This window comes from Sapajus apella, unplaced genomic scaffold, assembly GCF_009761245.1.
Source record: "Sapajus apella isolate SASKATOON/1434 unplaced genomic scaffold, GSC_monkey_1.0 scaffold32, whole genome shotgun sequence".
Classification (NCBI taxonomy): domain Eukaryota; kingdom Metazoa; phylum Chordata; class Mammalia; order Primates; family Cebidae; genus Sapajus; species Sapajus apella.
In genome coordinates this window covers 6,408,351-6,436,022 of record NW_022436972.1, presented here as the reverse complement: position 1 = coordinate 6,436,022, position 27,672 = coordinate 6,408,351, and the positions used below count along the sequence as shown (strand labels likewise).

The following is a 27,672-nucleotide window of genomic DNA, read 5'->3' as shown; positions in this document are numbered from 1 at the left end:
ACCCATATTGAGAATGAGCTTGCTAAGAGGAACTAAGAGGTAAAGCATAATAAAGTTCAAGAATTCCCAAATATTTGGAATTTATAGCATTGAACACCTGTCTAGAAACATGTAAGATTGCTATAGTTGCTGTCTTATTTGGGGGAAATGAAATGGCGCTTGGCTATCCTTCTGCATTCTGTTACTTTTTCAAACCTGTCACATGTGAATGAGAACTCCATTTTTTTTCTATCTTTCTTTTTTAATTGCATTTTAGGTTTTGGGGTACATGTGAAGAACATGCAAGATTGTTGCATAGGTACACGCACGGCAGTGTGATTTGCTGCCTTCCTCCCCTTCACCTATATCTGGCATTTCTCCTCATGCTATCTCTCCCCACATCCCCACCCCCCCATCCCTCCCCCATTTCCCCCCAACAGACCCCAGTATGTAGTGCTCCCCTCCCTGAGTCCATGTGTTCTCATTGTTCAACACCTGCCTATGAGTGAGAACATGCGGTGTTTGATTTTCTGCTCTTGTGTCAGTTTGCTGAGAATGATGGTTGAGAACTCCATCTTTAATGTGGATAACTAGGTAATTATTTCAACACAGGCAAAAAGAAAATTCCACTGTAGTAGAAAACTAAACATTCTAGTTGAATTGAGACTGTATTTAGTGATTTCATGTATGACTCAGCAGCAAAGTCATAAGACCCAAGTTTTTAACAACAGGCAAAATGAAGAAGCTCCAACTAAATGCATACATTTTAGAGGAACAGTGAGAATCAAAAACAAGGCTATATTTGATTACAATCTCACACATCATGCTTGTTCAACATATGATTTATACACTTAACATACTACCTGGATGCTATTATGATTTTGATAATGCCTAAAATTATAAATAATTTTATAAGCAAGTAAGAATGTCTTACGTTTTTAATTAACACTCTTACACATTTGGCCAGAAAAAGGGAAATATATAGAGCTCTAAGTAGCAAAGAAAGGCACTTTATCCAGGGATTATTAACTAAAGCATACTAGCTTACTGCATTATAACACCAACTGAAACATGCTTACTGACTAAATCATACTAATGTAACAGGCTTTAAGAGAAAGAAAACAGTGTTATCACTAAATTAGTTTTAAGTCATTTATTTTAAAGAAAAACATATTGACAGATTCGATATACTCAATAATCACAGAAAAAATGTTCAATAAAGGTTCAATAAAACACAAAGAGGTCATTGTTAGCCTATAAAACAAAAATGCTACTCAAAAGTAAGCTTCAGTTAGGCAAACAAGTGGTACAAAATGCCTTATTACTAGTGATCTGAAGGTTAAAAAAAAAAAAACAGTGAGAGGGTCACTATAAACCACTCAAACAAATGGTATGAGTTTACTGTTTTGTAGAGCAATTGGTGAATTTATGCCAGGGGAAAAAGTGAAAATTTTCTCCCCTTAGATGAAACAATACTGCTCCTCTGTCCTATGAAGTATATGTGAGGAAGGGAGACTGAGAAAGAGCACTAGAAACTGAAAAAGCAAAAATAATACTACTACTGTTTTCCCTGAAGGCAATTTAAAATGACCAGGAACACTGCTTTTTAGATGAATATGCCTTTTACACATGTCTACATACAGCATTTCAATGGGAAAAAAAAAAAAAAAAAAAAGAAAACCCTAGAATCATTCTAAATGTCCAAAAAATAAAATTACATCCACTGGATGAATACCACCATTAAATTATAAATACCAGGAAGTACATTTAAAATCTCCATAAATATTAATTTTAAGTAAAAATATCAAGATACCTAACTAAAATTACATAATTATTGAAACTTTCTAAAACCACAAGCATATACAAAAAAGTAGGGAACATCTTAGAGTGGCAACATAATTTCATTATATTTTCTCCGATTTCAATAAAGCTGAGTTATTGTTTACATCTTTAAAGCTATCCAAAAAACTTTAATTTTGAGTACATAAAAGCACTCTTTTTAATGGTGGGTATTACCTTTGCAGATAAAAACATTTATCATTTTCTATGTAGTAAGTTTCTTAAAAATTAAGAGTTTTCGAAGCAAGGAATCCTAAGTTTTACAGTCAGAACTTTAGCAAACAGAATGAATTGTTTAACATGTAACAGCAACAGTAAATAGTTAATTAAAATACATATGTTTTAAAAAACATTGAAGAAAAAAATTCTTACTTTAGGTTGCTTAATTAAGTCAAGCAAATCCTTTACTTGATGTCGGAGCAGATTTTGACATTTCCACATTTCATTCAATGCCCTGAAAAACACAAACATACACATTTAAATAACAAAACAGGATAAAAATCTTTCTAGAATATTACAACCATATAATTTTTTAAGGTTCAAATTATAAAAGGAGATGACAAGAGATGAAGTAAAATTCACAGGACTAAGCAACTGATAATGTGTAGAGGAAAAGAATGGAATCAAATACAACACAGCAGAATCAAAAGAAATAATCAGTGGTTGTACCTGGAGAAATCAGAAATTTTAGAAATAAAGGAATTAACTGACAGAGTAAGGTGCTGCGGCAGGCAGGATAAAATAGAATCAAAGTCATAAAAAGAATTAGTTATGAGAGAATGGAGATACTTTTAGACAAATCTTAAATTTTAAAGTCTGCAATTATTTATAAGTGAATATTATTTTTATATGTCAAAAACTCTGATGTCCTCTTAATAGCTGTATTGTTCTCAGGCAGAAATTTAAATTTAAAAAAATTATACGGGTACTTAAGAAATTATATGAAGAATATAATATATATAGAATAATTAATATTATTGAAATACTTGATTACAGATTAGAACCACACATTTAAAATTTTTTACGAAAATTTCCAAAAACAAGGACTACTTTTCATCAGTTTGTTTTCCATTATTCTACACTTCCATTAACCTTTATTACCACATATACGAAGCACTGCCCAAAAGCAGTAATACAGATGCATATAAAAAACTCTTTTCCTTTTAATAAACCAAGAACACTGTTTAATATTTTAATTCTCCCCTTTAACAATATGTTTAAAAAAATACCTTTGGATTTTTTTAAAGGAGACAAAGTAGTTTAAATTTAGGACACTTGAATTCTTTTACAGTAGTCACGTCAAAATGGTAAAAACAACACTTATTAGAACATTTTCACCTTAGAAGTTATATTTAAAACAGCTATACTTCATTAATTTCAAGTTACTAAGTTCTATAAATTTTCATAAGCACAGTTTAAGAACATTGAAAGCAAAATGATCATATTCCAAAGGACTAAAAATCTAACGAGTTTTATGATTAAAATAATTGTCAAAGAAATGGAGTAGTCATTGTAAAATTACTTCTGAACTCCAAAATCAATATATTTTCTCTCTCCTATATACTTAATCATTATAATTTCTGAAAGGTTTAGATTTTGAAGCCTCCTTTCACTTAAAGAGGAAATTACTTTACCTATTACAGTTAGTTATTCATTAAAGATGACATTTCAAGCTATTTTAAAGCCTCTTATAAACTATTATGGCTATAGCTTAAATCAAAAAGTGATCATCTCTAAGAATTTGTATTGTAACATGTTTACAGAAACTGTCATTTTAAGTATTTTAATAAAATTCTATTAATCAGCGAGGCAATCTGTCCCTGTTTATTGCCTTTCTAAATAATTCTTTAAAGGAGGGGGAAAAGTTATACTAGGAGAAACAACATTACAATAGGAAGACAAATCTCTATTTATTTCATCTTAGTCTGAACTGCAGTTCTGTTCTTTAGTAAATGTAAAAACTCTAGTTATAGCCTGGATATTCTTATATTTGTTATCTGACATTTTAAATAGACAGTTAGTTCCCTGAATTCTCCTTGTTACCAAACCACAAGTTTACAGCAACTCAAAGAAAAAGACAGCTACCATCAGGTTTCAGTCAGTGGCCTGTCCAAATGTTGAGGAGGACCTTCCTCCAACCTTTTGCTCCCAGCTGGGCAAATCACACATCAGACTCAGAAGTACAAAACTATCTAGACACAAACTTTTTTAATAAAAGAGAAGATCACAACAAAAACCCTCACTAATAGGAGTTCTGGGGACCTTGTGAGAGGCAGAACTACACACTGCTGTCAGAAGTTCTCAAGAATGCCTCTGTTCTTTTTTTCAATAATCAAGGTATTTCATTAACTTAGGACCTTAACCAAACACAGATTCACATAAAAAAGTCTGAAGTCTAAGAAATACTTTGTCTTCCCCAAAGAAAAGTAGTCAGAGAATAAAATATTCCTTTTCAACGATAAGAAACAATCCTTACCAAACAAGTTCTCACCTAAATAGACAAGCAGCTATTTTTAAGTCCTTCTCAAACTAAGTCAAAGTCATACATTTAAATGACTTCAGGGCTAGAGTGTAATTAAATTGAAACAGGTGTTACAATACAGAGTGGTGGGGAGTGTGGTGAAATCAGAACTTTAATGGACCATAAAAGTATAAAGTTTCAGTATTATCTGTTTTCAGGAAAATTAAAGATAAGAAAATTTGATACTCAGAAGATTAAGAAAATCTAATAGTCTGATAATATACAGGAGGATATAGAAATTCATAAACCACTGGTAGGAGTATAAACTAGTATAATCATGTTAGAAAACAATTTGACACTAGTTTACGTTGATGAAAAGGCCCATAGTCAGAAACTCCACTTCTAGCTATATACTAGTGAATATGAACCTTGGTTGCCCATTAAAATCTCCTGAAAGGCTTTTCTAAAGAGCCCAATTCCCAGACTACACTCCAGTAAGTATCTGTGAAGGAGGAACTTAGTTGTCAATTGTTTAAACCTCCCAGGGTGATTTCAATAAGTAGCTAAATTTGAGAATCACTCATAATCATACCTTAGAGAAACTCTTGCATGTGCATATTAAATTGAAAAGATGAATGATGTACAGCTATGTATAATATTATGGATGAGTCTTGGATATAGAATAGAAAAAAAGACATACAAAACTGTATACACAATTGTCTCACTTTATCATAAAGTTCAAAAACAAGCAAAAATATATTACTGAGGAATACACACACATATACACATAGATATGTTAAAAAAATTTTTTAAAGGAAACAAGAAACAAGGGTAGAGGTTACCTCTGGGAGGAAGATGAATGGGAGAAAAGTTTATAAGTTGGGTAATAGATTAATAGATATTTTTATTTTATTAAACTTCATAACATACATATCTGTTTTTTTAATTATTACATAATAAAAAATGTAACGGATTTTGGAGAAAACCACCACAGATAAACATAAAGTACTAAAATACTGGTAAGTATAAGTTGGTCAGCTAATTATAAATGTTGGCTAAACTGAAAATCATCTAAAAAATGATATACAAAGACCTTAAATATTTTATCTTAAAACAGATAAATATCCAATCATTCACCAACCATTTTTGTAGAATCAAAGCCTTTCCTTTTGAGTACTGGTCCAGATTGGAATTTACTTTCAACTTTTCAACGGCATTATTTTTCAACATATCTCTTGTGAATAGCACTGTCTCACTTTTGAATTCAATCAAATATACTTATCACTTAAGTGATGAGTGATATCTGACATGCTTCATTTTATAACAGCTATTTATAATTTTTATTTCTACTTACTGTTATTTTTCTTGTTTTCTATTTTGTTTCTGGTATTAAAGCTTTCATTAATCATTTTTTGTTCCTCTGTGTTTGGAAACTATACATTTTAACTGCTTTGAGAGGTGATTGTTAAATGCACACTTATAATTATTCAATAATCACTATCACTAATATGATAAAAGAACCCGGGAACACCTTCATACTCATTACTTACCTATCACCTTATATGCTGTTATCCAATACGACCCACCTATAGTCAAAATTTTTGACAAAAGCATCAACCAATCAGAACCGTGGGTAGTGGAAGAAGGTCCTGGAGACATTCCAGCCCTGCCCAGGCATGGTAGGGACATAGGAAAGAGGGTTCCAGGGACACTCAGGAAACCTCATATAGTAAGTACTGCAGTGGTATATGGTACTGGCTAAATACTGGCCTACGTGCTACCTACTTTTTAATCCACACTCCCACCCCTTGCAAATAAAACTATTAATACTGTTTTTAGAGTCCTTGATTATTTACATTTACAGAAGTGTTTCAAATTCTTGTATCTTATTACTTCTTTATAGATTTAATTTCCTTTTTTGCCAAAAACAAAAAGAAAATTATTCTTTAGTAATTTTTTCAAGCAGAACTGACAAATTCTTCATTTTTGCTTAAAAGTGTCATTTCACTATTACTCTTGAATGACAGTTGGGCTGAGTAGAGAAGTCTAGATTTACTATGATGTCCAATAGGTTGTTTCAATAGAATATAAATATGATATTTCATTCCATTTAAGAGGCCATCAATTCAATTTGCCATGAGGAAAAGAGCCACCAATTAGGCTATGACAAACCGAGAATTTTAGGATGTATTCCAATTCCAGAGAAGAGTTTACAAGTAATAAATTTAAATATAAGAGTAATGTATTTTACTATGTGTAGTGGAAAAAGAACAAGCTTTGGAACCAAGCAGGATCAAGTGCAAATCCTGGCTCTCTCTCACTCCTTGTGTGATTCTGTGCAACTTAACATCTGTGTGATTCATTTCATCATGTGTAAAACAGGAAAATATCACTTAAACCAGGGTTAGCAAGGTTTTCCTATAAAAGGCCGGACAGTATTTTAAGCTTTGTGGGCAATCAGTTCTCTTTTTCAACATATTTTTCCACTGTAGCACAAAAGCAGCTATACATGATACAAATCCCAGTGCCTGAAATACAGCAGGCGGGAAAAAAAAAATGTGTATTTCTTCCCTCTAGAATCTTTTCCTCAATATTTCTGTATAAAACATAAAAAGAAAATACAATTATTTCCATGGAAGAAATGAAGTCAAAAGTCTCATTAAACAGTGGTACAAATGAAAATTACATATAGCCACTTAGATCTCTCCAATTTCTCAACATTTAATCCCCAATAGTTGTAAACTACATTTGCTGCAATACTAAGGGTCTACATTTCCTAAAACCTAAAGCAAATCTCTAAGACCTCAATTTCCTAACCCTTAATATGATTCAATTAGACTAGCAATATCTTTTCCATGTCTAAAATGCCAATGCCACTTTACCTAAACACCCAAAAGTACTTTTTGAATGAAATGTGGCAGAAAAAACATATTTGTGCTTACTCTTATGTCAAACTATAACACTGTGCTGCTCAGGCTATGCAGCACAAAATTTGTAGCCTACTGCTCTGCATCATAAGACAAATGAGTACACCAAGTGAGAACAAAAAGGTAGTATTTTCATAATACAAATGCTTCTAATGCCTTAAGGAAAGCAAACAAACAATAGGTACATCAACATTTCTTGAGACACCAACAATATGAATAGAAAACTCAAATCCTAAAAGATTTCATGTCAGTCAGCTCTGTTTTTCAATTGCTTACAATGGCTTAATCTCATGTTTAAAGTGGTACTTTCTGAAAAAATAGCCAAGTAGTATATTATAACATGACCCTTTAAACAATATTTACACTACACAGTTTACATTTTAAAACAAGGTGTCTGTGGTTTCTTTTCCATAAAATTCAATATATTGCAAAAGATGAAAAGAACAGAGTTTGATATTTGAAACATACTTCACAGCATTTAAATCCAGTGTGGCATACAAGTAATATAAGCACTTCATCCGTTCTGTAGTTTCTAAATTGTGAGGAACCATGTATTGAGCAAAGATCCGTTCAACAAGTAATCTACAAAAAAGCAGAGAAGGCATTGTATTGTCCTTTTTGTAATTTTCTAAATCTGCATATAAAATTCCAAAATTATGTAAAGAACATATATTAAAGAGGTTCCTGCTGCTATGGGTGGAAATGAGATTTCCAAATCAAAATCTTCTATCTGTAGAAAGAAGGGGACCAAAACAAGATTTAGCTGGATGTACTGAAAACAGCCCTATGCCCACAGCTAAGACAACTATCAGCTTCAGGACATTGGGCACATTATATATCAGGGATTTTTCTTTAATTTGAACCTTAAAAAATTATGTAGTTGTAATATAATACAGAATTTTAAAACACACCAGGTCCTTTCAAATGCCAAGCTCTAAATTTCTAAGTCAAAACTAAAGAAACTTTTAAGATTCTTTTGCATTTTCAGAGGCATCATCATGAAAACAGACCCGGTTAAAAGTACTAAAAAAAAAAAATCCTACCAAATCATAAAGTATATCTTTATGCACTGATATCATACCCTCAAAAAGTATAAAAGCTTCAATTTTATAAAAACAACTATGACGTTTCATAGATAATGTTAATGTAAGATACTCAGTTTTTAGTTTCTATGCCTCTTAACATTATAGGATGACCTGCATAACCTCTTAAATCATTTCAGACTATAACCAGGATTTAGAGCTCTAATCACTAATAAATGACTGCAGTCCATGCAAGATCCAATCTTAGCCTGGAATAGAAAAAATATTAAGATTATAATCAGATAATGTGTTTTTATATAAATTTATAAAATGTTTTCTAGCTTTCAGTTGAAATTGTTTTTAAATGTCTAAAATCCAACATGTTTTTAAAGTTTTATTTGAAAAAAACTAATGAAGTCTTTGTAACACAATTACCTATAAACTAAAATTGTAATTATACACATTCCTACTTTTAGATATTACTGTTCAAATACACTGTATAAAAATGAACGTAAAACCTGTGCCGATCCCTAAAGTTATATATACATTACTGCTTCATTTATGGTGCTGGTGGGAATGAGCCCAGTCACTCACTACCATTACTTAGTACTAAAAACTGAGGAAAGGGTGTAAGATCATAAAGAAAATAGTTGGCATAAATCAAGTTATAAACATTCAAAGTCACCAAATATTTATGGTATCCTTAACTTACCGATCATCAATACTATTTTGATAATATATATGTAGCAATTTGTCTTTGATCCACGCTATCTGTTTTGCAGCATCTTTTCCAGCTGCTGATTGTAAAGCATATTTCTTATAAATCTGGGCAAGTCCCATCATGGCTTCTTTGCGTACTCTCCACTTAAAAACAAAAGAAGTTTTATTTATAATGTAAAAATGCTTCTATTATATAAATTAAGGAAAAGTCTAGTTTCCTAGTTTTATGTTTTCCTTCCCTTTATACATTTTTTTCAAGTCTCAGATAAGGAACATCAATTTATAATTACTATATTTATTTTTTAAAAGCACAAAACTATCCCATAAATATTTCTACTATGTAAAGTACGGGAGACAAGTCAACATGTATAAAGAACTTTAATGCTTTAATGTCTTAAACCTATCACCTATGCTTGAAAACTAAAGCTAATCACACTCTACATATTGTTACTTAAAATTGGTAAGGAAAAACAAGCTACCAAAATTTTTGTTCAAGCATTTTTAAGAGACAGGGTCTCTGTTGCCCAGGTTGGAGTGAAGTGCTGCAATCACAACTCACTGAAGCCTCAAACTCCTGGGCTCAAGCAATCCTCCCACCTCAGCCTCCCAGGTAACTGGGACTACAAGCATACAATGCCACACCTAGCTAATTTTTTATTTCTGTAGTAACAGGGTCTCACTATGTTGCCCAGACTGGTCTTGAACTCCTGGCCTCAAGCGATCCTCCCACCTCAGCCTCCTAATGTGCTGGGATTACAGACATGAGTCACTGCAGCCAGCTCAAGCAACCAAACATTAAAAGGCAAAGACAGAATTAAAAGGATAAACTGTGACCCATCCCTCATAAATTTTTTCTAAATTGTGGTATATATTTAACATACTTATACTATTAGAAATAATAATAGTAATGAAGATGTATTAAAGGTATATATATTGGCTTTATCAAATGCTGAATGTAAAGATACTTATCAGTGGTCCATTTGGTCAACTCTGGGAAATGAGTTGAAGTATAAGTGAAATGTATTCAACTTTTTTAAAACAAGTATATATTTGTTACAGTGCATCTGACACTAATTATCTTAAGTTCATTCTTTAATTTTACATAAACACAGCACTGTAATCAAAAGGAAGTTGGTAATGTTGAAAATATGAATTTGCAGAGATTATTAATTTTTTCCTTTGTGGTCCTTTTCTCTTTGCTATGGTCTGTCATTCATAGCAACAAATTATTCCCTTGGTTTTTCTTTCACTTAATTACAGTATATTAAGAATAGTTCTTATTTCATTAATCCACCAACTACATATTGAAATAAAAGACTTCTAAAAGTCTAATAAGATTTCAGGCCAGTTGTGGTGGCTCATGTATAACACTTTGAGAGGCCAGGGTGGGAGGATGGCTTGAGACCAGGATTGGAGACCAGCCTAGGCAACACAGGGAGGGAGGGAGGAAGGAAGGAAGGAAGGAAGGAAGGAAGGAAGGGAGGGAGGGAGGGAGGGAGGGAGGGAGGGAGGGAGGGAGGGAGGAAGGAAGGAAGGAGAAAGAAAGAAGAAAGAAAGAGAGGAGAGAGAAAGAAGAAAGAGAGAGAGAGAAAGAAGAGAGAGAGAGAGAGGGAGGGAGGGAGGGAGGGAGGCAGGCAGGAAAGAAAGAAAGAAGGAAAAGAAAAGAAGAGAAGAGAAAAGAAAAGACAAGACAAGACGGCCAGGCATAGTGGGACGCATCTGTAGTCCCACCTACTCAGGAGGCTGAAGTGGGAGAACTGCTGGAGCCCATGTCAAGGCTGTAATGAGATTTAAATTTGTTTATATAAACTTTGTATCTCTAACTCCCTATGTTATATCAAACTTTTAATTCTCTCTTCTTCAAAGGGAATTTAAAGATACATCATAGCTAATATTGTCAAGAACATGTATATAGTCAATTATTTTTCAGTGCTCAATTTTTATGTGAATGAACCAAGCAACCATACAATGAACATAACATGAATAAAAATATACATTATGATCCCAACAATACACAAAAACAGTTCAAATTCTAAGCCTACCTGAGAAAAAGGTTATTTAGAAGGCTATTATCCTATGAACAATGCAAATATCCTTCCCTCTTCATGCCTTTTGGCCCTTTTCACTGATTAATGCCACAACGAAATATTCAATAAAGATAAGTCTACATTTATCAGTTAAAATAAATTGTTCTGGATACCTATAGATTTGAAGGGAAAACCATGTGCTTCTGGCCCATGTATCCTCCACCCACAACCAGCATTATCAAAGACAGTATTAACAAGGGAGATGGCACGATCAACCTGTTACAATGTTTTAAATAATTTACCTAGTCAAAGCTATTCCAACAATCAATAGGCAAGGCCTCCCACTTTCGTTGCTAATTAGTGCTTAAATAAGTTAAAGGCTCTAATCCTTCACCAAAATTACTCTTATGCCTAAATGAGGCTTAGATGCCATTATGGCAATCAGGAGGAGAACGGAATGAACATTTATTAAAGTATTTCCTGAGCACCTAATATATTCCATGCAATATGAAACAAAAACATAACAAGACACAGTCCTCTCTCCAGAAGTTTATTGATAAATGTGAGTGGGGCTAGTGGGTGCTCATTCAAAAAAGCTGGATTGAAGTAACAGAAAATAGGCTAGAAGCATAGTACTCTATTGAGTTTAGCTTTGCTAAGTTGAAAACATCTTTCATTTTCTATTCCATGTTAATTATAATACAACCAATTAGACAACTACCAATTCATACTTATATAACAATAGCCATGAAAGGAGAAAGAAAAAAGAGTCAACAATGTAAGAGAAGTTGTGTCTCAGACCTTTACAAAAGTCTGTTACCATTAACACTGGTATACAGGCCAAATATCTGACTACCATTAAGAGCTGCTTTATGTTATGATTGGAACAAATATCTTAATAAAGAAAAACTGATACAATTTTTTTTTTTTTTTTTTTTTTTTGAGACGGAGTTTCGCTCTTGTTACCCAGGCTGGAGTGCAATGGCACGATCTCGGCTCACTGCAACCTCCGCCTCCCGGGTTCAGGCAATTCTCCTGCCCCAGCCTCCTGAGTCGCTGGGATTACAGGCACGCGCCACCATGCGCAGCTAATTTTTTGTATTTTTAGTAGAGACGGGGTTTCACCATGTTGACCAGGATGGTCTCGATCTCTTGACCTCGTGATCCACCCGCCTCGGCCTCCCACAGCGCTGGGATTACAGGCTTGAGCCACCGCGCCTGGCCGATACAATTTAATTTTAAAAAGTAAAACCTCATAAAGTTAATTTTAAATATTAAAATGCCTCCCCCCCAAAAAAAAGGCTAATTACATTTAAATCTCAATATTTTCAAATACTGTTAAACTTCAAGTATTAAAAATGAAAACTTATTAATAATTACTTATTCGTACTTACCCGTTTGTCTAATGTTCTCTCTCTCACAAAATTAAGTAAGTGATCATTGACCAGAAGAATATCCTTTTTAGCAGCTGTAACTATTGACACAATAACATCATGTCTAATAGCTTCCTCAGGGTCATGTGACCTCACTTTAAGATACTCTGAAAGATAAGATTTTATTTTATTACAATGGAAACTTTAACAACCAAAATGTTTTTAAAAGACTGCATGACACCTCTGAAAACAAGCCTTAGCAAAACAGTACCTAAGGAGAAGTATCAAGAAAATTAAGAGCCAGGAAAGAAAGAGAAGGAAGAAAGAAGGAAGATTAGTTCTTCAGTCAAAACACAGTGGTGACATCTAATTGAGTAGTAAGAGCCTTCTCCCCACTTGGTAGATTAGGAACTTGAAAAAATTCACTAACCTAGCCGGGAACAGTGGCTCACACCTGTAATCCCAGCACTTTGGGAGGCCGAGGTGGGAGGATCACCTGAGGTCAGGAGTTCAAGACCAGCCTGGCCAACATGGCAAAACTCCATCTCTACTAAAAATACAAAAATTAGCTGGGCATGGTGGCAGGTGCCTGTAATCCTCCCAGCTACTTGGGAGGCTGAGGCAGGACAATCGCTTGAACACGGGAGGCAGAGCTTGCAGTGAGCCAAGACTGCGCCACTGCACTCCAACCTGAGCAACAAGAGTGAAACTACGTCTCAAAAAAAATTCACCAACCTCATTAATTAAACAAAAGATATAAATGAACTGAGAGATGCATCAACGTTGACTTTTTTTTTTTTTTTCCATTTAAATGATACAATATTCAAGCCAAGTGTGCTACTGGGAAAAGAATACTCAAGTTTCTAGACCTTGAGGGCAACCCAGATTAAGGTTACTGAAAGAATAAAATTGAGATACTAGCTGCCAAGAAATAGGACACTAAGATCATAAAGCAGTTTCACTTAACCGAACCAAGAGAAGGCAAAGAGCAGATAGAAAAAAATGAAAAAGATGTAACAATTATGAGTGATTGAAGGAAGTTGTTAAAACCAAAAACATGGAGTTCTTCACATGGCACTGAGTGAAAGGAGGGACATTAACTTCAGTAATGTTATCTTAAGCTTAAGGAAGAGGAAACACAACTGAGCATAAATTTAACAAATAAAATATTATTCATCTTTTATTATGGAACCAGTAAGATAAAATTTGGTTGTTTGAATATGCATTAGCAAAAACAGTCATGCCTATCTATATAAACACTGCTTATAACTGGAGTAGATTTACTTTCTCTATAAATTAACAGTTAAACAGATAAGTACAACAGAAATACCATAAAACTAATGCCCAGGTCTTAACCCCTTCAATTTGGGCATTCTCTACCGGTAAAAACTATTCTTAAAGTAAAAAATATCTTGTGATCTTAAAAAAAAAAAAAAAATCTTCTAAAGAAACACAAATGTTATCTTACCTAACCCAGTAAAGAAAGTTTTTAGTATTATGACTTCAAATGGAACATGTTAAACAGATCAAGTTCATCATTGTACTTGTTTCAAATGCAATACGTATTATTTTATGTGTCACTAAGAAAGGGAAAAAAATGATACACCAATTTTAAGATACATCCTAATTTCCCTAAATCTAGTCACTCATGTTAAATAGGTATACACAGAGCTATTAATGCACAGATATTAACTGTAAGGAGAAGAGATAACAGAGAAGATAGATCAAATTATCAGAGGTTAGCATGACAAAGCATCTACATAACTTTCACAATACGGCTATGTCCTTTAAATTTTGGCTCAAGGCACAAGGATGAATCTCACAAACATACTGTCGAGCAAAAAGTAAGACAAAGGTGTGTTTATGTCACACATATTTAACTCTGCTCACTCCTAATTAAAAAAAATTTAAGGCCAGGTGTGGTGGCTCACACCTGTAATACCAGCACTTTGGGAGGCCAAGGAGGGTGGATCACCTGAGGTTGGGAGTTCAAGATTAGTCTGACAAATATGGAGAAACCCCATCACTACTAAAAATACAAAAAATTAGCCGGGCATGGTGGCACATGCCTGTGATCCCAGCTACTTCGGAGGGTGAGGCAGGAGAATCACTTGAACCCAGGAAGCGGAGGTTGCAGTGCGCCGAGATAGTGCCATTGCCCTCCAGCCTGGGCAACAAGAGAAACTCTGTCTCAAATAAAAAAGAAAAAAACAAAAAACAAAAAAACATTTAAAAGGCTGAGTGCGGTGTCTCACACCTATAATCTCAGCACTTTGGGAGGATGAAGTGGGTAGACCACTTGAGGCCAGGAGGCTAGCCTGGCCAACATGGTGAAACCCCATCTCTACTAAAAATTCAAAAAAAAATAGCCGGATGTGGTGGCACACAGCTGTAGTCCCAACTGCTCAGGAGGCTGAGGCAGGAGAATCGCTTGAACTCAGGAGGCAGAGGTTGTAGTGAGCCAAGATCATGGCACTGTACTCCAGCCTGGGTGACAGAGTGAAACTGTTGTCTCCAAAAAAAATTTAAAACGTTTTTTATGCCTGTAATCCCAGCACTTTCGAGGCCAAGGCAGGCAGATCACGAGGTCAAGAGATTGAGACCATCCTGGCCAACATGGTGAAACCCCATCTCTACTAAAAGTACAAAAAATTAGCCGGGCATGGTGGTGCATGCCTGTGGTCCCAGCTACTCGGGAGGCTGAGGCAGGAGAATTGCTTGAAACTGGAAAACGGAAGTTGCAGTGAGCCGGGATCATACCACTGCACTCCAGCCTGGCGACAGAGCGAGACTCTGTCTCCAAAAAAAAAAAAAACATGTTTTTAAAAGGGACAAATAACAAGAGAAGTGATCACAAGAGAAGAGATCACAGCAAAAGATGTGTCAACAAAATTTTGGCAGATGGACAAGTAGTAAATGTCACAGGACAAAGAAAAAGGATAAAACCCAAATGGGAAGGAAAACAATAAACAAGCTTATTTCCAGAAAGAACACTGAAAACATGTAAAATAGTTAACAACCTATAAAAATGGTCAAAAACAAAAAGAAAACACAAAATGTTGTCAAGGATGCTAAATGACTGGAACCCTCATTCACTGCTGGTACAAATGTAAAATAGTAAAACTAATATGGAGAACTGTTTCATCGTCTCTTATAAAGTCAAACATGTACATACACTATGACCAGCAATTTCGTTCCTGTTTTCAAAAAGAAATAAAAACATAAGTCCACCGAAATACTTGCACAAAACTATTCACAGTAACACTATTAATAGCCCCAAATATAAAACAACCCAGACAGCCACCAAAAGAAGTGGGTAAACAAATTATGGTATATTCATACAACAAAATAGTAATAAAGAATAAATTAACAGTACAGGGTAAATTTCAAAAACATGTTATGTGAAAGCACCCAGAACTCTCTCCATTCCCCATCCTCAAAAAGAATAGAATACATTGTACAACTCAACATATATGAAATTCAAAAACAGGTAAAACTAACCTACAGATTTAGAAATCAAAAAGTGGTCAGAGAACTAACTAGAAAGGGATATAGGAGTACTTTTTGGCATCATGGAAATTCACTGTATCATCAAACATGTCAAACTGAACACTGAGGATCTAAGTTAACTACACTTCTTTTTTTAAGTTAAAAAAAGAGACTGTAGAACAGACTCTGATATTTTCTCTTAAAATATAGATAAATCTGGGTTAGCTGTCCAGGTAGTCATCCAAATAACCTACCAATTAGGATTCACAGAGCTTTCTATATCCCCTGTGGCATAGAATAACTAAGTGAGAAACTTGTGGAGGCATTTGTTATCTCTATGTGTCATATCCAAACATTTAAATATCAAAATATATACTATTTTATTATAAACTACTTCCCTTTTGCTTCTCCTGTATACTACAATATGGGCAATTGACTTTTTTAAGCTTTTTTAAGTGAATTGTTTTATCTATCCACTTTATTTAAGGATCTCGAAGGCAGAATTACAAATTATTTGCTTAAAAAGGGAGTTACTGGTCTGATGAGGCTGAGAAGCACTACAGTATAAGGTTCACATGGAGAAAGTGAAATGATTCTGCTAGTCAGGAATGAAGCCGGAGGAAATTAAAATGGAACAGGGTATATGAGGTTTAAAATAAAATAACTGAAGATGTGATTACGACTGATAAAAAATCAAAGCCTCACTCTTTCTTTTTCTTTTGAGACTGAATCTTGCTCTACCGCCCAGGCTGGAGGGCAATGGCGTAATCTTGGCTCACTGCAACCTCTGCCTCTTGGGTTCAAGCAATTCTCCTGCCTCCACCTCCTGAATAGCTGGAATTACAGGCGTACACCACTACGCCTGGCTAATTTTTGTATTTTTTAGTAGAGACAGGGTTTCACCATGTTGGCCAGGCTGGTTTCAAACTCCTGACCTCAAGTGACCCGCCCACCTCAGCTTCCCAAAGTGCTGGGATTACAGGCGTAGGCCACCAAGCCCCGCCTCAAGTATCACTCTTTGAAACAAAAGCAAGGTTTGCTTTATTAGTCTTATACTTTTATCACTTTCTCTAGCAGTGAAAACCTCTGAAACCTGCCACCATATTTCAGGTAGGGGAGAAAGAATCTTCTACAGAATAAGATAACAGAAAGATAAAGCAAACTGTCATCTGCAGTAATAGGGAGTAGAAGTAAAAAAGCAAGGAGACTGCCTCTCTAAGGCTACTGGGAAAGAGGAGACGGGAAACCAATATGAGCCTAAGCAGGAAAGGTATACACTGGCAGGATATTCCTAGCATTGCCTCTCTCCTGCTCAGTCAGTATAAATCCTTTGGCCTATGTAAACCTAACATGACAGCAAGTTCAATGAAAGAGAAACTCTATTTAGCCATGTACAAATCAAAATGGTGCACACTGCTACACAATGGCAACAGCAAAACGCAGGGGTCTGCTTTTACTGAATAAGTGAAAAACATGATTTAAATATTTCAATAAAAAATATTCAAAATCAGCTTGGGCAACACAGTAAGACCCTGTCTCTTAAAAAACAATTTTAAAATGACAACTAAGCAATAAACCTTACTCTTAAAAAACTCAAAATCTAAAATGAAAGCATGAAAATAATAATGTAGTGTGAATAAATATTATCATTTTGATTATACATCACTAAAATTATTTTCTAGAAAAAAGATAAATTTTAAGAGAAATGTGAACAATTATTGCATGCTGAATTACTTAAAATTCATTAAGCTCCTTAAAGATGAATGATAAAATTTAAAATATTTTGGAGATATAACACACCTAAATACTTTGGAGAACAAATCCATGGGAATGGTATAAACAAGTAAGAGACAAGAAGAAAAAAAAAAAAAGGCTCTGAAAAACAGATGAACAAATACAACCAACCTTGGATTCCCAAGAAAACAAAATCCTATGCCAGTAGAGGAAAAACAGGTGAACCAACTCAGTATATACTACACTCTTCAAAAGGCAGAGGGACTAGCAACAAGTCCCTCTGGATCTTAAAACAAGGAAGAGAACGAAGGATTAGGCGAAAGCTGTTTGAGAAAGTCATCTAGAAGATTATCCCTATTCCACACCAAAAGAAGTCTGGAGATAAATTCTATAAAAATAAATAAATAGGCCAGGCACAGTGGCTAACGCCTGTAATCTCAGCACTCTGGGAGGCCGAGGTGGGTGGCTCACAAGGTCAGGAGACCGAGACCATCCTGGCCAAAACTGTGAAACCCATCTCTACTAAAAATACCAAAAAATTAGCTAAGCGTGGTGGCGCATGCCTGTAGTCCTAGCTACTCGGGAGGTTGAGGCAGGAGAATTGACTGAACCCAGGAGGAGGAGACTGCAGTGAGCTGAGATGGTGCAACTGCACTACAGCCTGGGTGACAGTGTGAGACTCTGTCTCAAAAATAAAATAAAATAAACAGTAGCACTAAACAACTGGCATGGATACCATACCCCAAAAGGGAATTATGTGACAACTAATCTGAAATGTGAATGCAGAAACCCATCATTCTTTTCCCAAACACATTAGTAACTAGCCTTTAACTTCCAGTTAAGTACCCAGATACATAAAGCAAGTTCTTAACAACCTAAAAGGAGATTTAGACTCCCACACAATAATAGTGGGAGACTTCAACACTCCACTGTCAATACTAGACAGATCAATGAGACAGAAAATTAACAAGGACATCCAGGACTTGAATGAACAGCTGGACCAAGCGGACCTAACAGACATATACAGAATTCTCTACCCCAAATCCACAGAATTTACATTCTTCTCAGCACCACAAAACACTTACTCTAAAATTGACCACATAATTGGAAGCAAATCACTCCTTGGCAAATGCAAAAGAACAGAAATCATAACAAACCGTCTATCAGACCACAGTACAACCAGATTAGAACTCTGGATTAAGAAACTCACTCAAATCTGCACAACTACTTGGAAACTCAACAACTTGCTTCTGAGTGCCGAATGGATAAACAATGAAACGAAGGCAGAAATAAAGATGTTCTTCGAAACCAATCAGAATGAAGACACAACTTACCAGAATCTCTGGGACACCTTTAAAGCAATGTCAAGAGGGAAATTTATAGCAATAAATGCCCACATGAGAAACAAGGGAAGATCTAAAATCGACACCCTATCATCAAAATTGAAAGAGCTAGAGGAGCAAGATTAAAAAAACTCAAAAGCTAGCAGAAGACAAGAAATAACTAAGATCAGAGCAGAACTGAAGGAGATAGAGACACAAAAAACCCTTCAAAAAATTAATAAATCCAGGAGCTGGTTTTTTGAAAAGATCAACAAAATAGACCACTAGCCAGACTAATAAAAAAAAAGAGAGAGAAGAATCAAACAGATGCAATAAAAAATGATAAAGGGGATATGACCACTGATTCCGCAGAAATACAAACTACCATCAGAGATTATGACAAATAGCTCTATGAACATAAACCAGTAAACTTGGAAGAAATGGATAAATTCCTGGACACTTGCACCTTCCCAAGACTAAACCAGGAAAAAGTTGAAACCCTAAATAGACCAAGAACAAGGGCTGAAGTAGAGGGAGCAATCAATAGCCTACCAACCAAAAAAAGTCCAGGTCCAGACGGGTTTATAGCCAAAGTCTGCCAGACGTACAAAGAGGACCTGGTTCATTCCTTCTGAAACCATATGAACAATACAAAAACAAGGAATCCTCCCTAAGTCATTCTATGAGACCAACATCATCCTGATACCAAAACCAGGCAGAGATTCAACAAAAAAAGAAAACTTCAGGCCAATATCCATGATGAACACTGACGCAAAAATCTTTAATACTGGCAAACTGAATGCAACAGCAAATCAAAAAGCTTATTCATCACGATCAAGTAGGCTTCATCCCGGGGGTGCAAGGCGGTTCAACATACACAAGTCCATAAACGTAATCCATCACATAAACAGAACCAAAGACAAAAACCACGTGATTATCTCAATAGATGTAAAGAATGCCTTCAACAAAATTCAACAGCCCTTCATGCTAAAAACTCTCAATAAACTAGGTATCAATGGAACATGTCATAAAATAATAAAAGCTATTTGTGACAAACCTATAGCCAATATCATACTGAAAGGGCAAAAGCTGGAAGCATTCCCTTTGAAATCTGGCACAAGACAAGGATGCCCTCTCACCACTCCTATTCAATATAGTATTGGAAGTTCTAGCCAAAGCAATCAGGCAAGAAAAATAAAGAGTATTCAATTAGGAAAGGAGGAAGCCAAACTTTCTCCATTGGCGACGGCATGACTGTATATTTAGAAGACCCCAACCTCTTAGCCCAAAATCTCCTTAAACTGATAAGCAACTTCAGCAAAGTCTTAAGATACAAAATCAATGTGCAGAAACCACAAGCATTCTTATACACCAATAACAGACTTAAAGAGGGCCAAATCAAGAACAAACTGCCATTCACAATTGCTAAAAAGAAAACAAAATACCTAGGAATACAACTAACAAAGGATGTAAAGGACCTCTTCAAGAAGAACTACAAACCACTGCTTAACGAAATAAGAGAGGACACAAACAGATGGAAAAACATTCCATACTCATGGTTAGGAAGAATCAATATTGTGGAAACGGCAATACTGCCTGAAGTAATGTACAGATTCAACGCCATCCCCATCAAACTACCAATGACCTTCTTCACAGAACTGGAAAAAAACGCTTTAAACTTCACATGGAACCACAACAGAGCCCATATAGCCAAGACAATCCTAAGCAAAAAAAAAAAAAAAAAAAAAACAACAAAGCCAGAGGCATCACACTGCCAGAGCTCAAACTATACTACAAGGCAACAGTAATCAAAACAGCATGGTATTGGTACCAAAACAGAGACACAGACCAATGGAACAGAACAGAAGCCTCGGAAGCAACACCACACATCTACAACCATCTGATCTTGGACAAACCTGACAAAAACAAGCAATAGGGAAAGGACTCCCTGTTTAATAAATGGTGTTGGGAAAACTGGCTAGCCATGCGCAGAAAGCAGAAACTGGACCACTTTCTGACACCTTACACTAAAATTAACTCCAGATGGAGTAAAGATTTAAACATAAAACCTAACACCATAAAAACTCTAGAAGAAAATGTAGGCAAAACCATCCAGGACATAGGCATAGGCAGGGACTTCATGAATAAAACACCAAAAGCAATGACAACAAAAGCCAAGAAAGACAAACAGGATCTAATTAAACTTCAGAGCTTCTGAACAGCAAAAGAAACTATCATTAGAGCAAATCGGCAACCAATTGAATGGGAAAAAATTTTTGCAATCTACCCATCTGACAAAGGACTAATATCCAGAATCTACAAAGAACTAAAACAGATATACAAAACAAACAAACAAACCCATTCAAAAGTGGGCAAAAGATATGAACAGACACTTTTCAAAAGAAGACATTTATGAGGCCAAGAAACATATGAAAAAATGTTCATCATCACTGGTTATTACAGAAATGCAAATCAAAACCACATTGAGGTATCATCTCATGCCAGTTAGAATGGTGATCATTAAACAATCTGGAGAAAGCAAATGCTGGAGAGGATGTGGAGAAATAGGACCACTTTTACACTGTTGGTGGGAGTGTAAATTAGTTCAACCATTGTGGAAGGCAGTATGGCGATTTCTCAAGGATCTAGAAATAGAAATTCCATTTGACCCAGCAATCCCATTACTGGGTATATACCCAAAGGCCTATAAATCATTCTATTATAAAGACACATACACACGTATGTTCACTGCAGCCCTGTGTACAACAGCAAAGACCTGGAACCTGGACAAAGAAAATGTGGCACATATACACCATGGAATACTACGCAGCCATAAAAAACGATGAGTTCGTGTTCTTTGCAGGGACTTGGGTGAATCTGGAAACCATCATTCTCAGCAACTGACACAAGAACAGAAAACCAAATACCACATGTTCTTACTCATAGGTGGGTGTTGAACAATGAGAACACATGGACTCAGGGAGAGGAGCATCACACACTGGGGCAGTGGGGGGGGAGGGGGCAGTACGGGAGGGACAGCAGGGAGAAATAACATGGGGAGAAATGTTGGATAAAGATGAAGGGGGAATAGAGGCAGCAAACCACCTGGTTATGTATGCACCTATGCAACAACCCTGCATGATCTGCACATGTACCCCAGAACTTAAAGTAAAATAAAATTAAAAATTAAAAAAAAAAAGATATTCTTGTATTGGAAATTTGACAGGTTGAAGAGGAAGTATCTAAACTAAGTGTTCCCGACAAACAGTTCAACCTGATCACCCAAAAGTGTAGTTCAAAGTTGACAGACCCAACCATATACTCAGAGTGTTCCAAACAGTTTACAGCTTTTTATTTAGTTCTCCACTCTTAATCACAAGCAGAAAGCCACAGATGGCCAATCATTTGAGGAAAGCATATACTCAGGGCTTTCCAAACAGCTTTTTATTTAGCCCCCTCAACTCTTAATAATGAGCAGATGGCCACGGATTGCAAATCATTTGAGGAAAGCCTTTAACATGGAAAACAAAGACAAAAGCAAATAAAAGGTGAGGGGAAAAAAACAACAACAAATTAGCAAGAAACAGACATTTTGGAAGAAAAAGAAAAATTCCCCAAAAAACTACCATTTACACTCTCAGAGAAAATATCGTATTGGCAACACAAGAAAAGGATGCTAAAGAAAAAGGAACATCCAGAGAAACAGGGAAAAAGAAAGGCGAGGTAGAGAAACAGACACACACACACACGCACACAGATGAAGAGGAAAGGAGGGGAAAAAGAAGGAGATGGATGGAAGGGGAGAGCAAAGATGCGAGGATGACCCTAAGATTAATGCTGTATAGCAGAAGCTCAGAGCAAGCAGTCTAAGCAGTACAGATGTGAGCAGGAAATTAGAAAGCTCCAAGTGGGATGCCTCCCAAAAAGGATAAAACTGGTAAAATATCTGCTGTGTTTTTTGTTTTTGAGACAGAATTTCACTCTTGTTGCCCAGGCTGGAGTGCAATGGCACAATCTCAGCTCACTGCAACCTCTGCCTCCCAGGTTCAAGCGATTCTCCTGTCTCACCCTCCCAAGTAGCTGGGTACAGGCGCCTGCCACCAAGCCGGGCAAATTTTTACATTTTTAGTAGAGACGGGGTCTCATCATATCGGTCAGCCTGGTCTCAAACTCCTGACCTCAGGTGACCCACCCGCCTCGGCTTCCCAAAGTGCCAGGATTCCAGGCGTGAGCCACTGCAGCCAGCCAATATCTGCTGTTTCAGATCTGAAAAATAACAGTTCAGCAAATCTGAAAGGATTACTATAGCAAACGCTGATTAAAATATCACAAATGATATATGTTGTGACTTTATCAGAAACTCAGTAGTAGAATTTAAAAAGCAATAGTAGGCAAGACTGTAAAAAAAGCAGCAGTTAAAAATGTACAGTAAGTTAGGAATGTTTAAAAAAAGAGCTAATGACTGAAACAATGTGAAAGATGAGAAAATGATGAGTTAAAGATATCTAGTCCTTTATCACTCAAAAAAAAGCTAGAAAGTTCTGATTCACTTTAGATGTCATTAATTACACAACAAAAACACAAAAGAATGTAACCTTTTGAGCTCATTGAGAAAAAGAAAAATAAGATAATCAAACAGAAGAGCAGCAAATAGAAAAAAGATGCAAAGAAAAAAATGAAACATGTAAGACAGTAGAAATAAGTTCAACACAATCAAATTCAAATAATATTGTTTCAATGAAATTTTTAAATTCATGGCAATACTAAATATAACTTGTAAACAGATACACATGTGGCATAGTTATAAAAACATAAACAGGTTGCAGACCAAATTCAGCAGTGATGCCCTCTGTAAACATAGAAAGGAGAACTATCTCTAAGGAGTATTTCAAGTATAATTTTTTTAACCCTCTTAAGAAAATACAGCAAATGCTAACATTTGTAAGGAAGACATAAGTGGTTGTTATATCGTCTGTATTTTCTGAACTATTTTGTAATTTTTTTTTTTTTTTTTTTTTTTGAGACGGAGTTTCACTCATGTTACCCAGGCTGGAGTGCAATGGCGCGATCTCGGCTCACCGCAACCTCCGCCTCCCGGGTTCAGGCAATTCTCCTGCCTCAGCCTCCTGAGTAGCTGGGATTACAGGCACGCGCCACCATGCCCAGCTAATTTTTTGTATTTTTAGTAGAGACGGGGTTTCACCATGTTGACCAGGATGGTCTCGATCTCTTGACCTTGTGATCCACCCGCCTCGGCCTCCCACAGTGCTGGGATTACAGGCTTGAGCCACCGCGCCCGGCCACTATTTTGTAATTTTAAGAAATTTAACAGAACAGTAATAGATACATTCTCATTACTACACAAATGCAACGTTCTGAACTACCTTATGCTTATACATATTTCTCTAATGATACACCTCCACTTAACATGGCTAAATTAGTTTACCATGCCTCACCTAAGTTCTTAAAATTTTAAAGAACATTAGTCTTATAATCTAGTCAAAATCAAGACCTGTTCAAATACAAATGTCTAAAATAATTTTAGAATTATCCTTAAAAAAAGAAAATCGTTCCTGGAGACAGGCATTTCATAGATGCTTCCAGCCAAAGTAGGAAATATGGTGTAGAAATTCTAGCTTCAGGCGGAGCACAGTGACTCACACCTGTAATCCCAGCACTTTGGGAGGCCAAGGCAGAAGGACAGCTTGAGCTCAAGAGTTCTAGGCAAGCTTGGGCAACATAGCGAGACCTTGTCTCTATTTAAAAGAAAAAAATCTACCTTCAGAGAACAACTTCCATGACTTTGAAATGAAACAAGACTTCACCTACCGCCCCCCAAAAAAGGGATTTTTCCGCTATAAAACTTATTTTTTTCCACTGAAGTGCATTTAATAATATTTGCTGTTACATATATATAGTACCTGTTAAATCCTTTGCTAAATCAGGATGGTTCATGAGACAATGGCTAGCAAATTTCACACATTCCAGGCGGATTGGTACATGGATATCATTAAACCTGATAAAATACAACGGCACAGAGTGATCTTTAAAATAAGAAAAATAGACATGCATTAAATCTGTACCCAATTTATACATATTTCTATAATTAAAGAAAAAACAGCTTATGAAGGAAAATGCAAAGTAGAACCAAACCATTTTAACAAAGTTTCTGATATGTATGTCTGAATGCTCTGGAACCTCTATATAAACTACGGCAATCTCCTGTGAGAACAATGTCATCTTAAGGAAACTGATCAAACCACATACATTTAGTTCAAATATAAGAATTACAAAAAGATTCCTATAAATATTATACTTTCAAATACATCTATTTATGGCAAGTGTGTATATATAGTTCATAGAAACATCATAAATCCCAAACTATGCTTGAAAGAAAACTTTCCTTCAAGTATTCCTTTTTAAATATAGGGCATTCACTAATGTATGGCAGATCTCACACCAAAACCTATACTATTTTATATTACATGACTCTAAAAGCGTACCCAAATTACTGCTATCCAATTAATCATCACAATTATTACATTGCCACTAATGGCAAAGCCACTTTTTGTGCTACATATGTAAATATGTATCCCTGAAAAGTTAAAATTATTTGGCTGACATGTCACTTGAGCCTCTTTTAATATTTTATTTTCCCTCCAACTTTTTTCCTGTAATTTGCTAGAGCAACTGCTGTGTGTATATATGCTTTTATTCCATAATTTAGATTTTGTTAACTGATTCATTCTGATGTCAATTAACAGGCTCCTCTCTCTCCTAAATGCTGTCAATTAGTAGTTGGATGTAACGACTTGATCATATTTGGGTCAATGATTTTTTTAGCCAGACTACCAAAATACCATAGATGGCAACTGTGTTCTTCTGTCAAGAAACACATGGTGTTTAGCTGTCTCTCAACCACTGATGTTCAAAGTCTGTATACAGTACTTTATCACAGAATGTAAAATAGTATTTGACAAATGTAAGTATCAACAAAATTAAATTGAAGCCAACATTTTTCCATTCAATATTTTCATATGTCTTGATTCTATGAAATCAAAAGGCTCCCAAATCTTATATCACTCAACACCTAAGAAACAAAATTTGGCAGTATAAAGGAGGGGGGAAATGTCTTCAAAATCAGCACCAAATTACTCATACAATTTAGAAAAAAGCATATGCTCTATGAAGTATATTTCCCCTCCCAAAAGTTATAAAATCTAGCCTCTTGTCCCATATAGTGTCCTGAATGTTTTGAATTCAGATACTCAATCCTATATACTTTACTGTTTCTCAGGTAAACATGCACCTTACAACAATTAAAAATAAATACACTAAGTTGTCTTTTAAAAAACTAACTCCTTAAAGTTGGTAACATTTAATACTGTGTAAGTTTTATGTCATTAATATTAAAAGGAAAAACTACAACATAATAGAAACATGACATATACATTTACATTAGGATTTCTCCAGCTAAAAACCAATAAAATACATACAGCCTGGTTAATCCAACTCTTAATTTAAAGATATAATAAATATATGTTAAAAGTATTTTTGTTTTAAAATTAATAAGCTTTAAATCGAGTTGCATAATTTAAACTGATATTCTTCCCTACTGTCTAAAATTTTCCATTGTATTTAAAAGAAAAAAGTTGGCTTGACTCACTAAATATAATTATTGAACTAAATAAGAATCAAGAAATCAGACTGGAGATTTGAAACATAATAAACATTAATGACAACTCATCTCTTCATTAAACAAATCAAAAAAATGAGACCAAAATATTAAATTTACTGTAATCACCGATAGTTGTTATTAAAATGTAAAGAAAGTGGTGATACCAATGCAAATATTTCAACACAAAGAAAATAAAATCAGGGTCTTCAAATCTTACGTGTTTGTTTATGACTTAACTGCATTATTTGTTATAAGGATAATTTGAGTGGGAAAATCCTTTTTCTGTCTGAGTCGAAGGAGGTTTTAACCAAAGCACTTCTCAGTCTTTTAATATTTCCAGGTCAGGGATTTCTTTAGAAAAGGTAATAAAATGAATACCTCTCACAGAAAAGTAACATACACAAACACACTCAAAATTTTGCAACCATTTCGGGTATTTTGTGCATCATTTAAACCATGTAAGGAATCCAGGCCACCATTTCCTTTAACTGAGAAATATAGAAAAGAAGTTAGGAAGAGAAATATAAGTAGTCATTTCTTTGTTCACTCTGTGAACACTTTTATCCTGTCAATATCTCCAAATACTCTAATTAACCATAATTAATTTGTGGAGGGGCTATGTCTCTCAAAGAGGTATTTTCAGTTGGAATTAATCACTGCTTTGAAGTAACAATATTAACTCATGGTCATAATACCATAAGAGATAGCTTTAAAATGTATTATCTTTTAAAAATTACTAAGGATAAAGATGAAAAAGAATGATTATAAAAATACCCAGTCATTAACAACTTTCAAAAATTTCAACATATAAAACCCTTCATTCTTATGATTCCAGAAAACACAGTTAAGTGTGGATAATGTTTAAAAAAAAAAAAAAAAAAAGTGGTCAGTAGAATCACATATTCCTTTTAAATGGGAAACCAAAATCATATACCTGCCCAAGTAGCACTGCCAAAGTGGTTTGTTTTGAGAAGCCAATTCTGAATCTTTTGCCCCAAACATTTTTGCTAGTAGTTTAACAACTTGTAGGCGCTCCTCATTATCATTGCTCTAAAATAAAACACAATCACAGCTTTAAAACCATGCAGCAGATATTCAGAA

The 27,672-nt window shown here is 35.1% G+C and overlaps 1 protein-coding gene across 6 annotated transcripts in view; it reads right to left on the bottom strand.

Annotated features, from left to right (window-relative positions):
* The window catches only part of PDS5B (PDS5 cohesin associated factor B), a 189,788-nt gene that overhangs the window by 78,353 nt on the left and 83,763 nt on the right, over window positions 1-27,672 (bottom strand). For all 6 annotated transcript variants that reach the window (XM_032294443.1, XM_032294448.1, XM_032294446.1 and 3 more), the window contains exons 9-14: window positions 27,506-27,621; window positions 24,815-24,909; window positions 12,370-12,515; window positions 8,941-9,092; window positions 7,675-7,788; window positions 2,191-2,272 (exon numbers count right to left, since the gene is read on the bottom strand). In XM_032294443.1, the coding sequence (XP_032150334.1) occupies window positions 2,191-2,272; window positions 7,675-7,788; window positions 8,941-9,092; window positions 12,370-12,515; window positions 24,815-24,909; window positions 27,506-27,621 (705 nt within the window). The remainder of the gene's footprint in view (window positions 1-2,190; window positions 2,273-7,674; window positions 7,789-8,940; window positions 9,093-12,369; window positions 12,516-24,814; window positions 24,910-27,505; window positions 27,622-27,672) is intronic.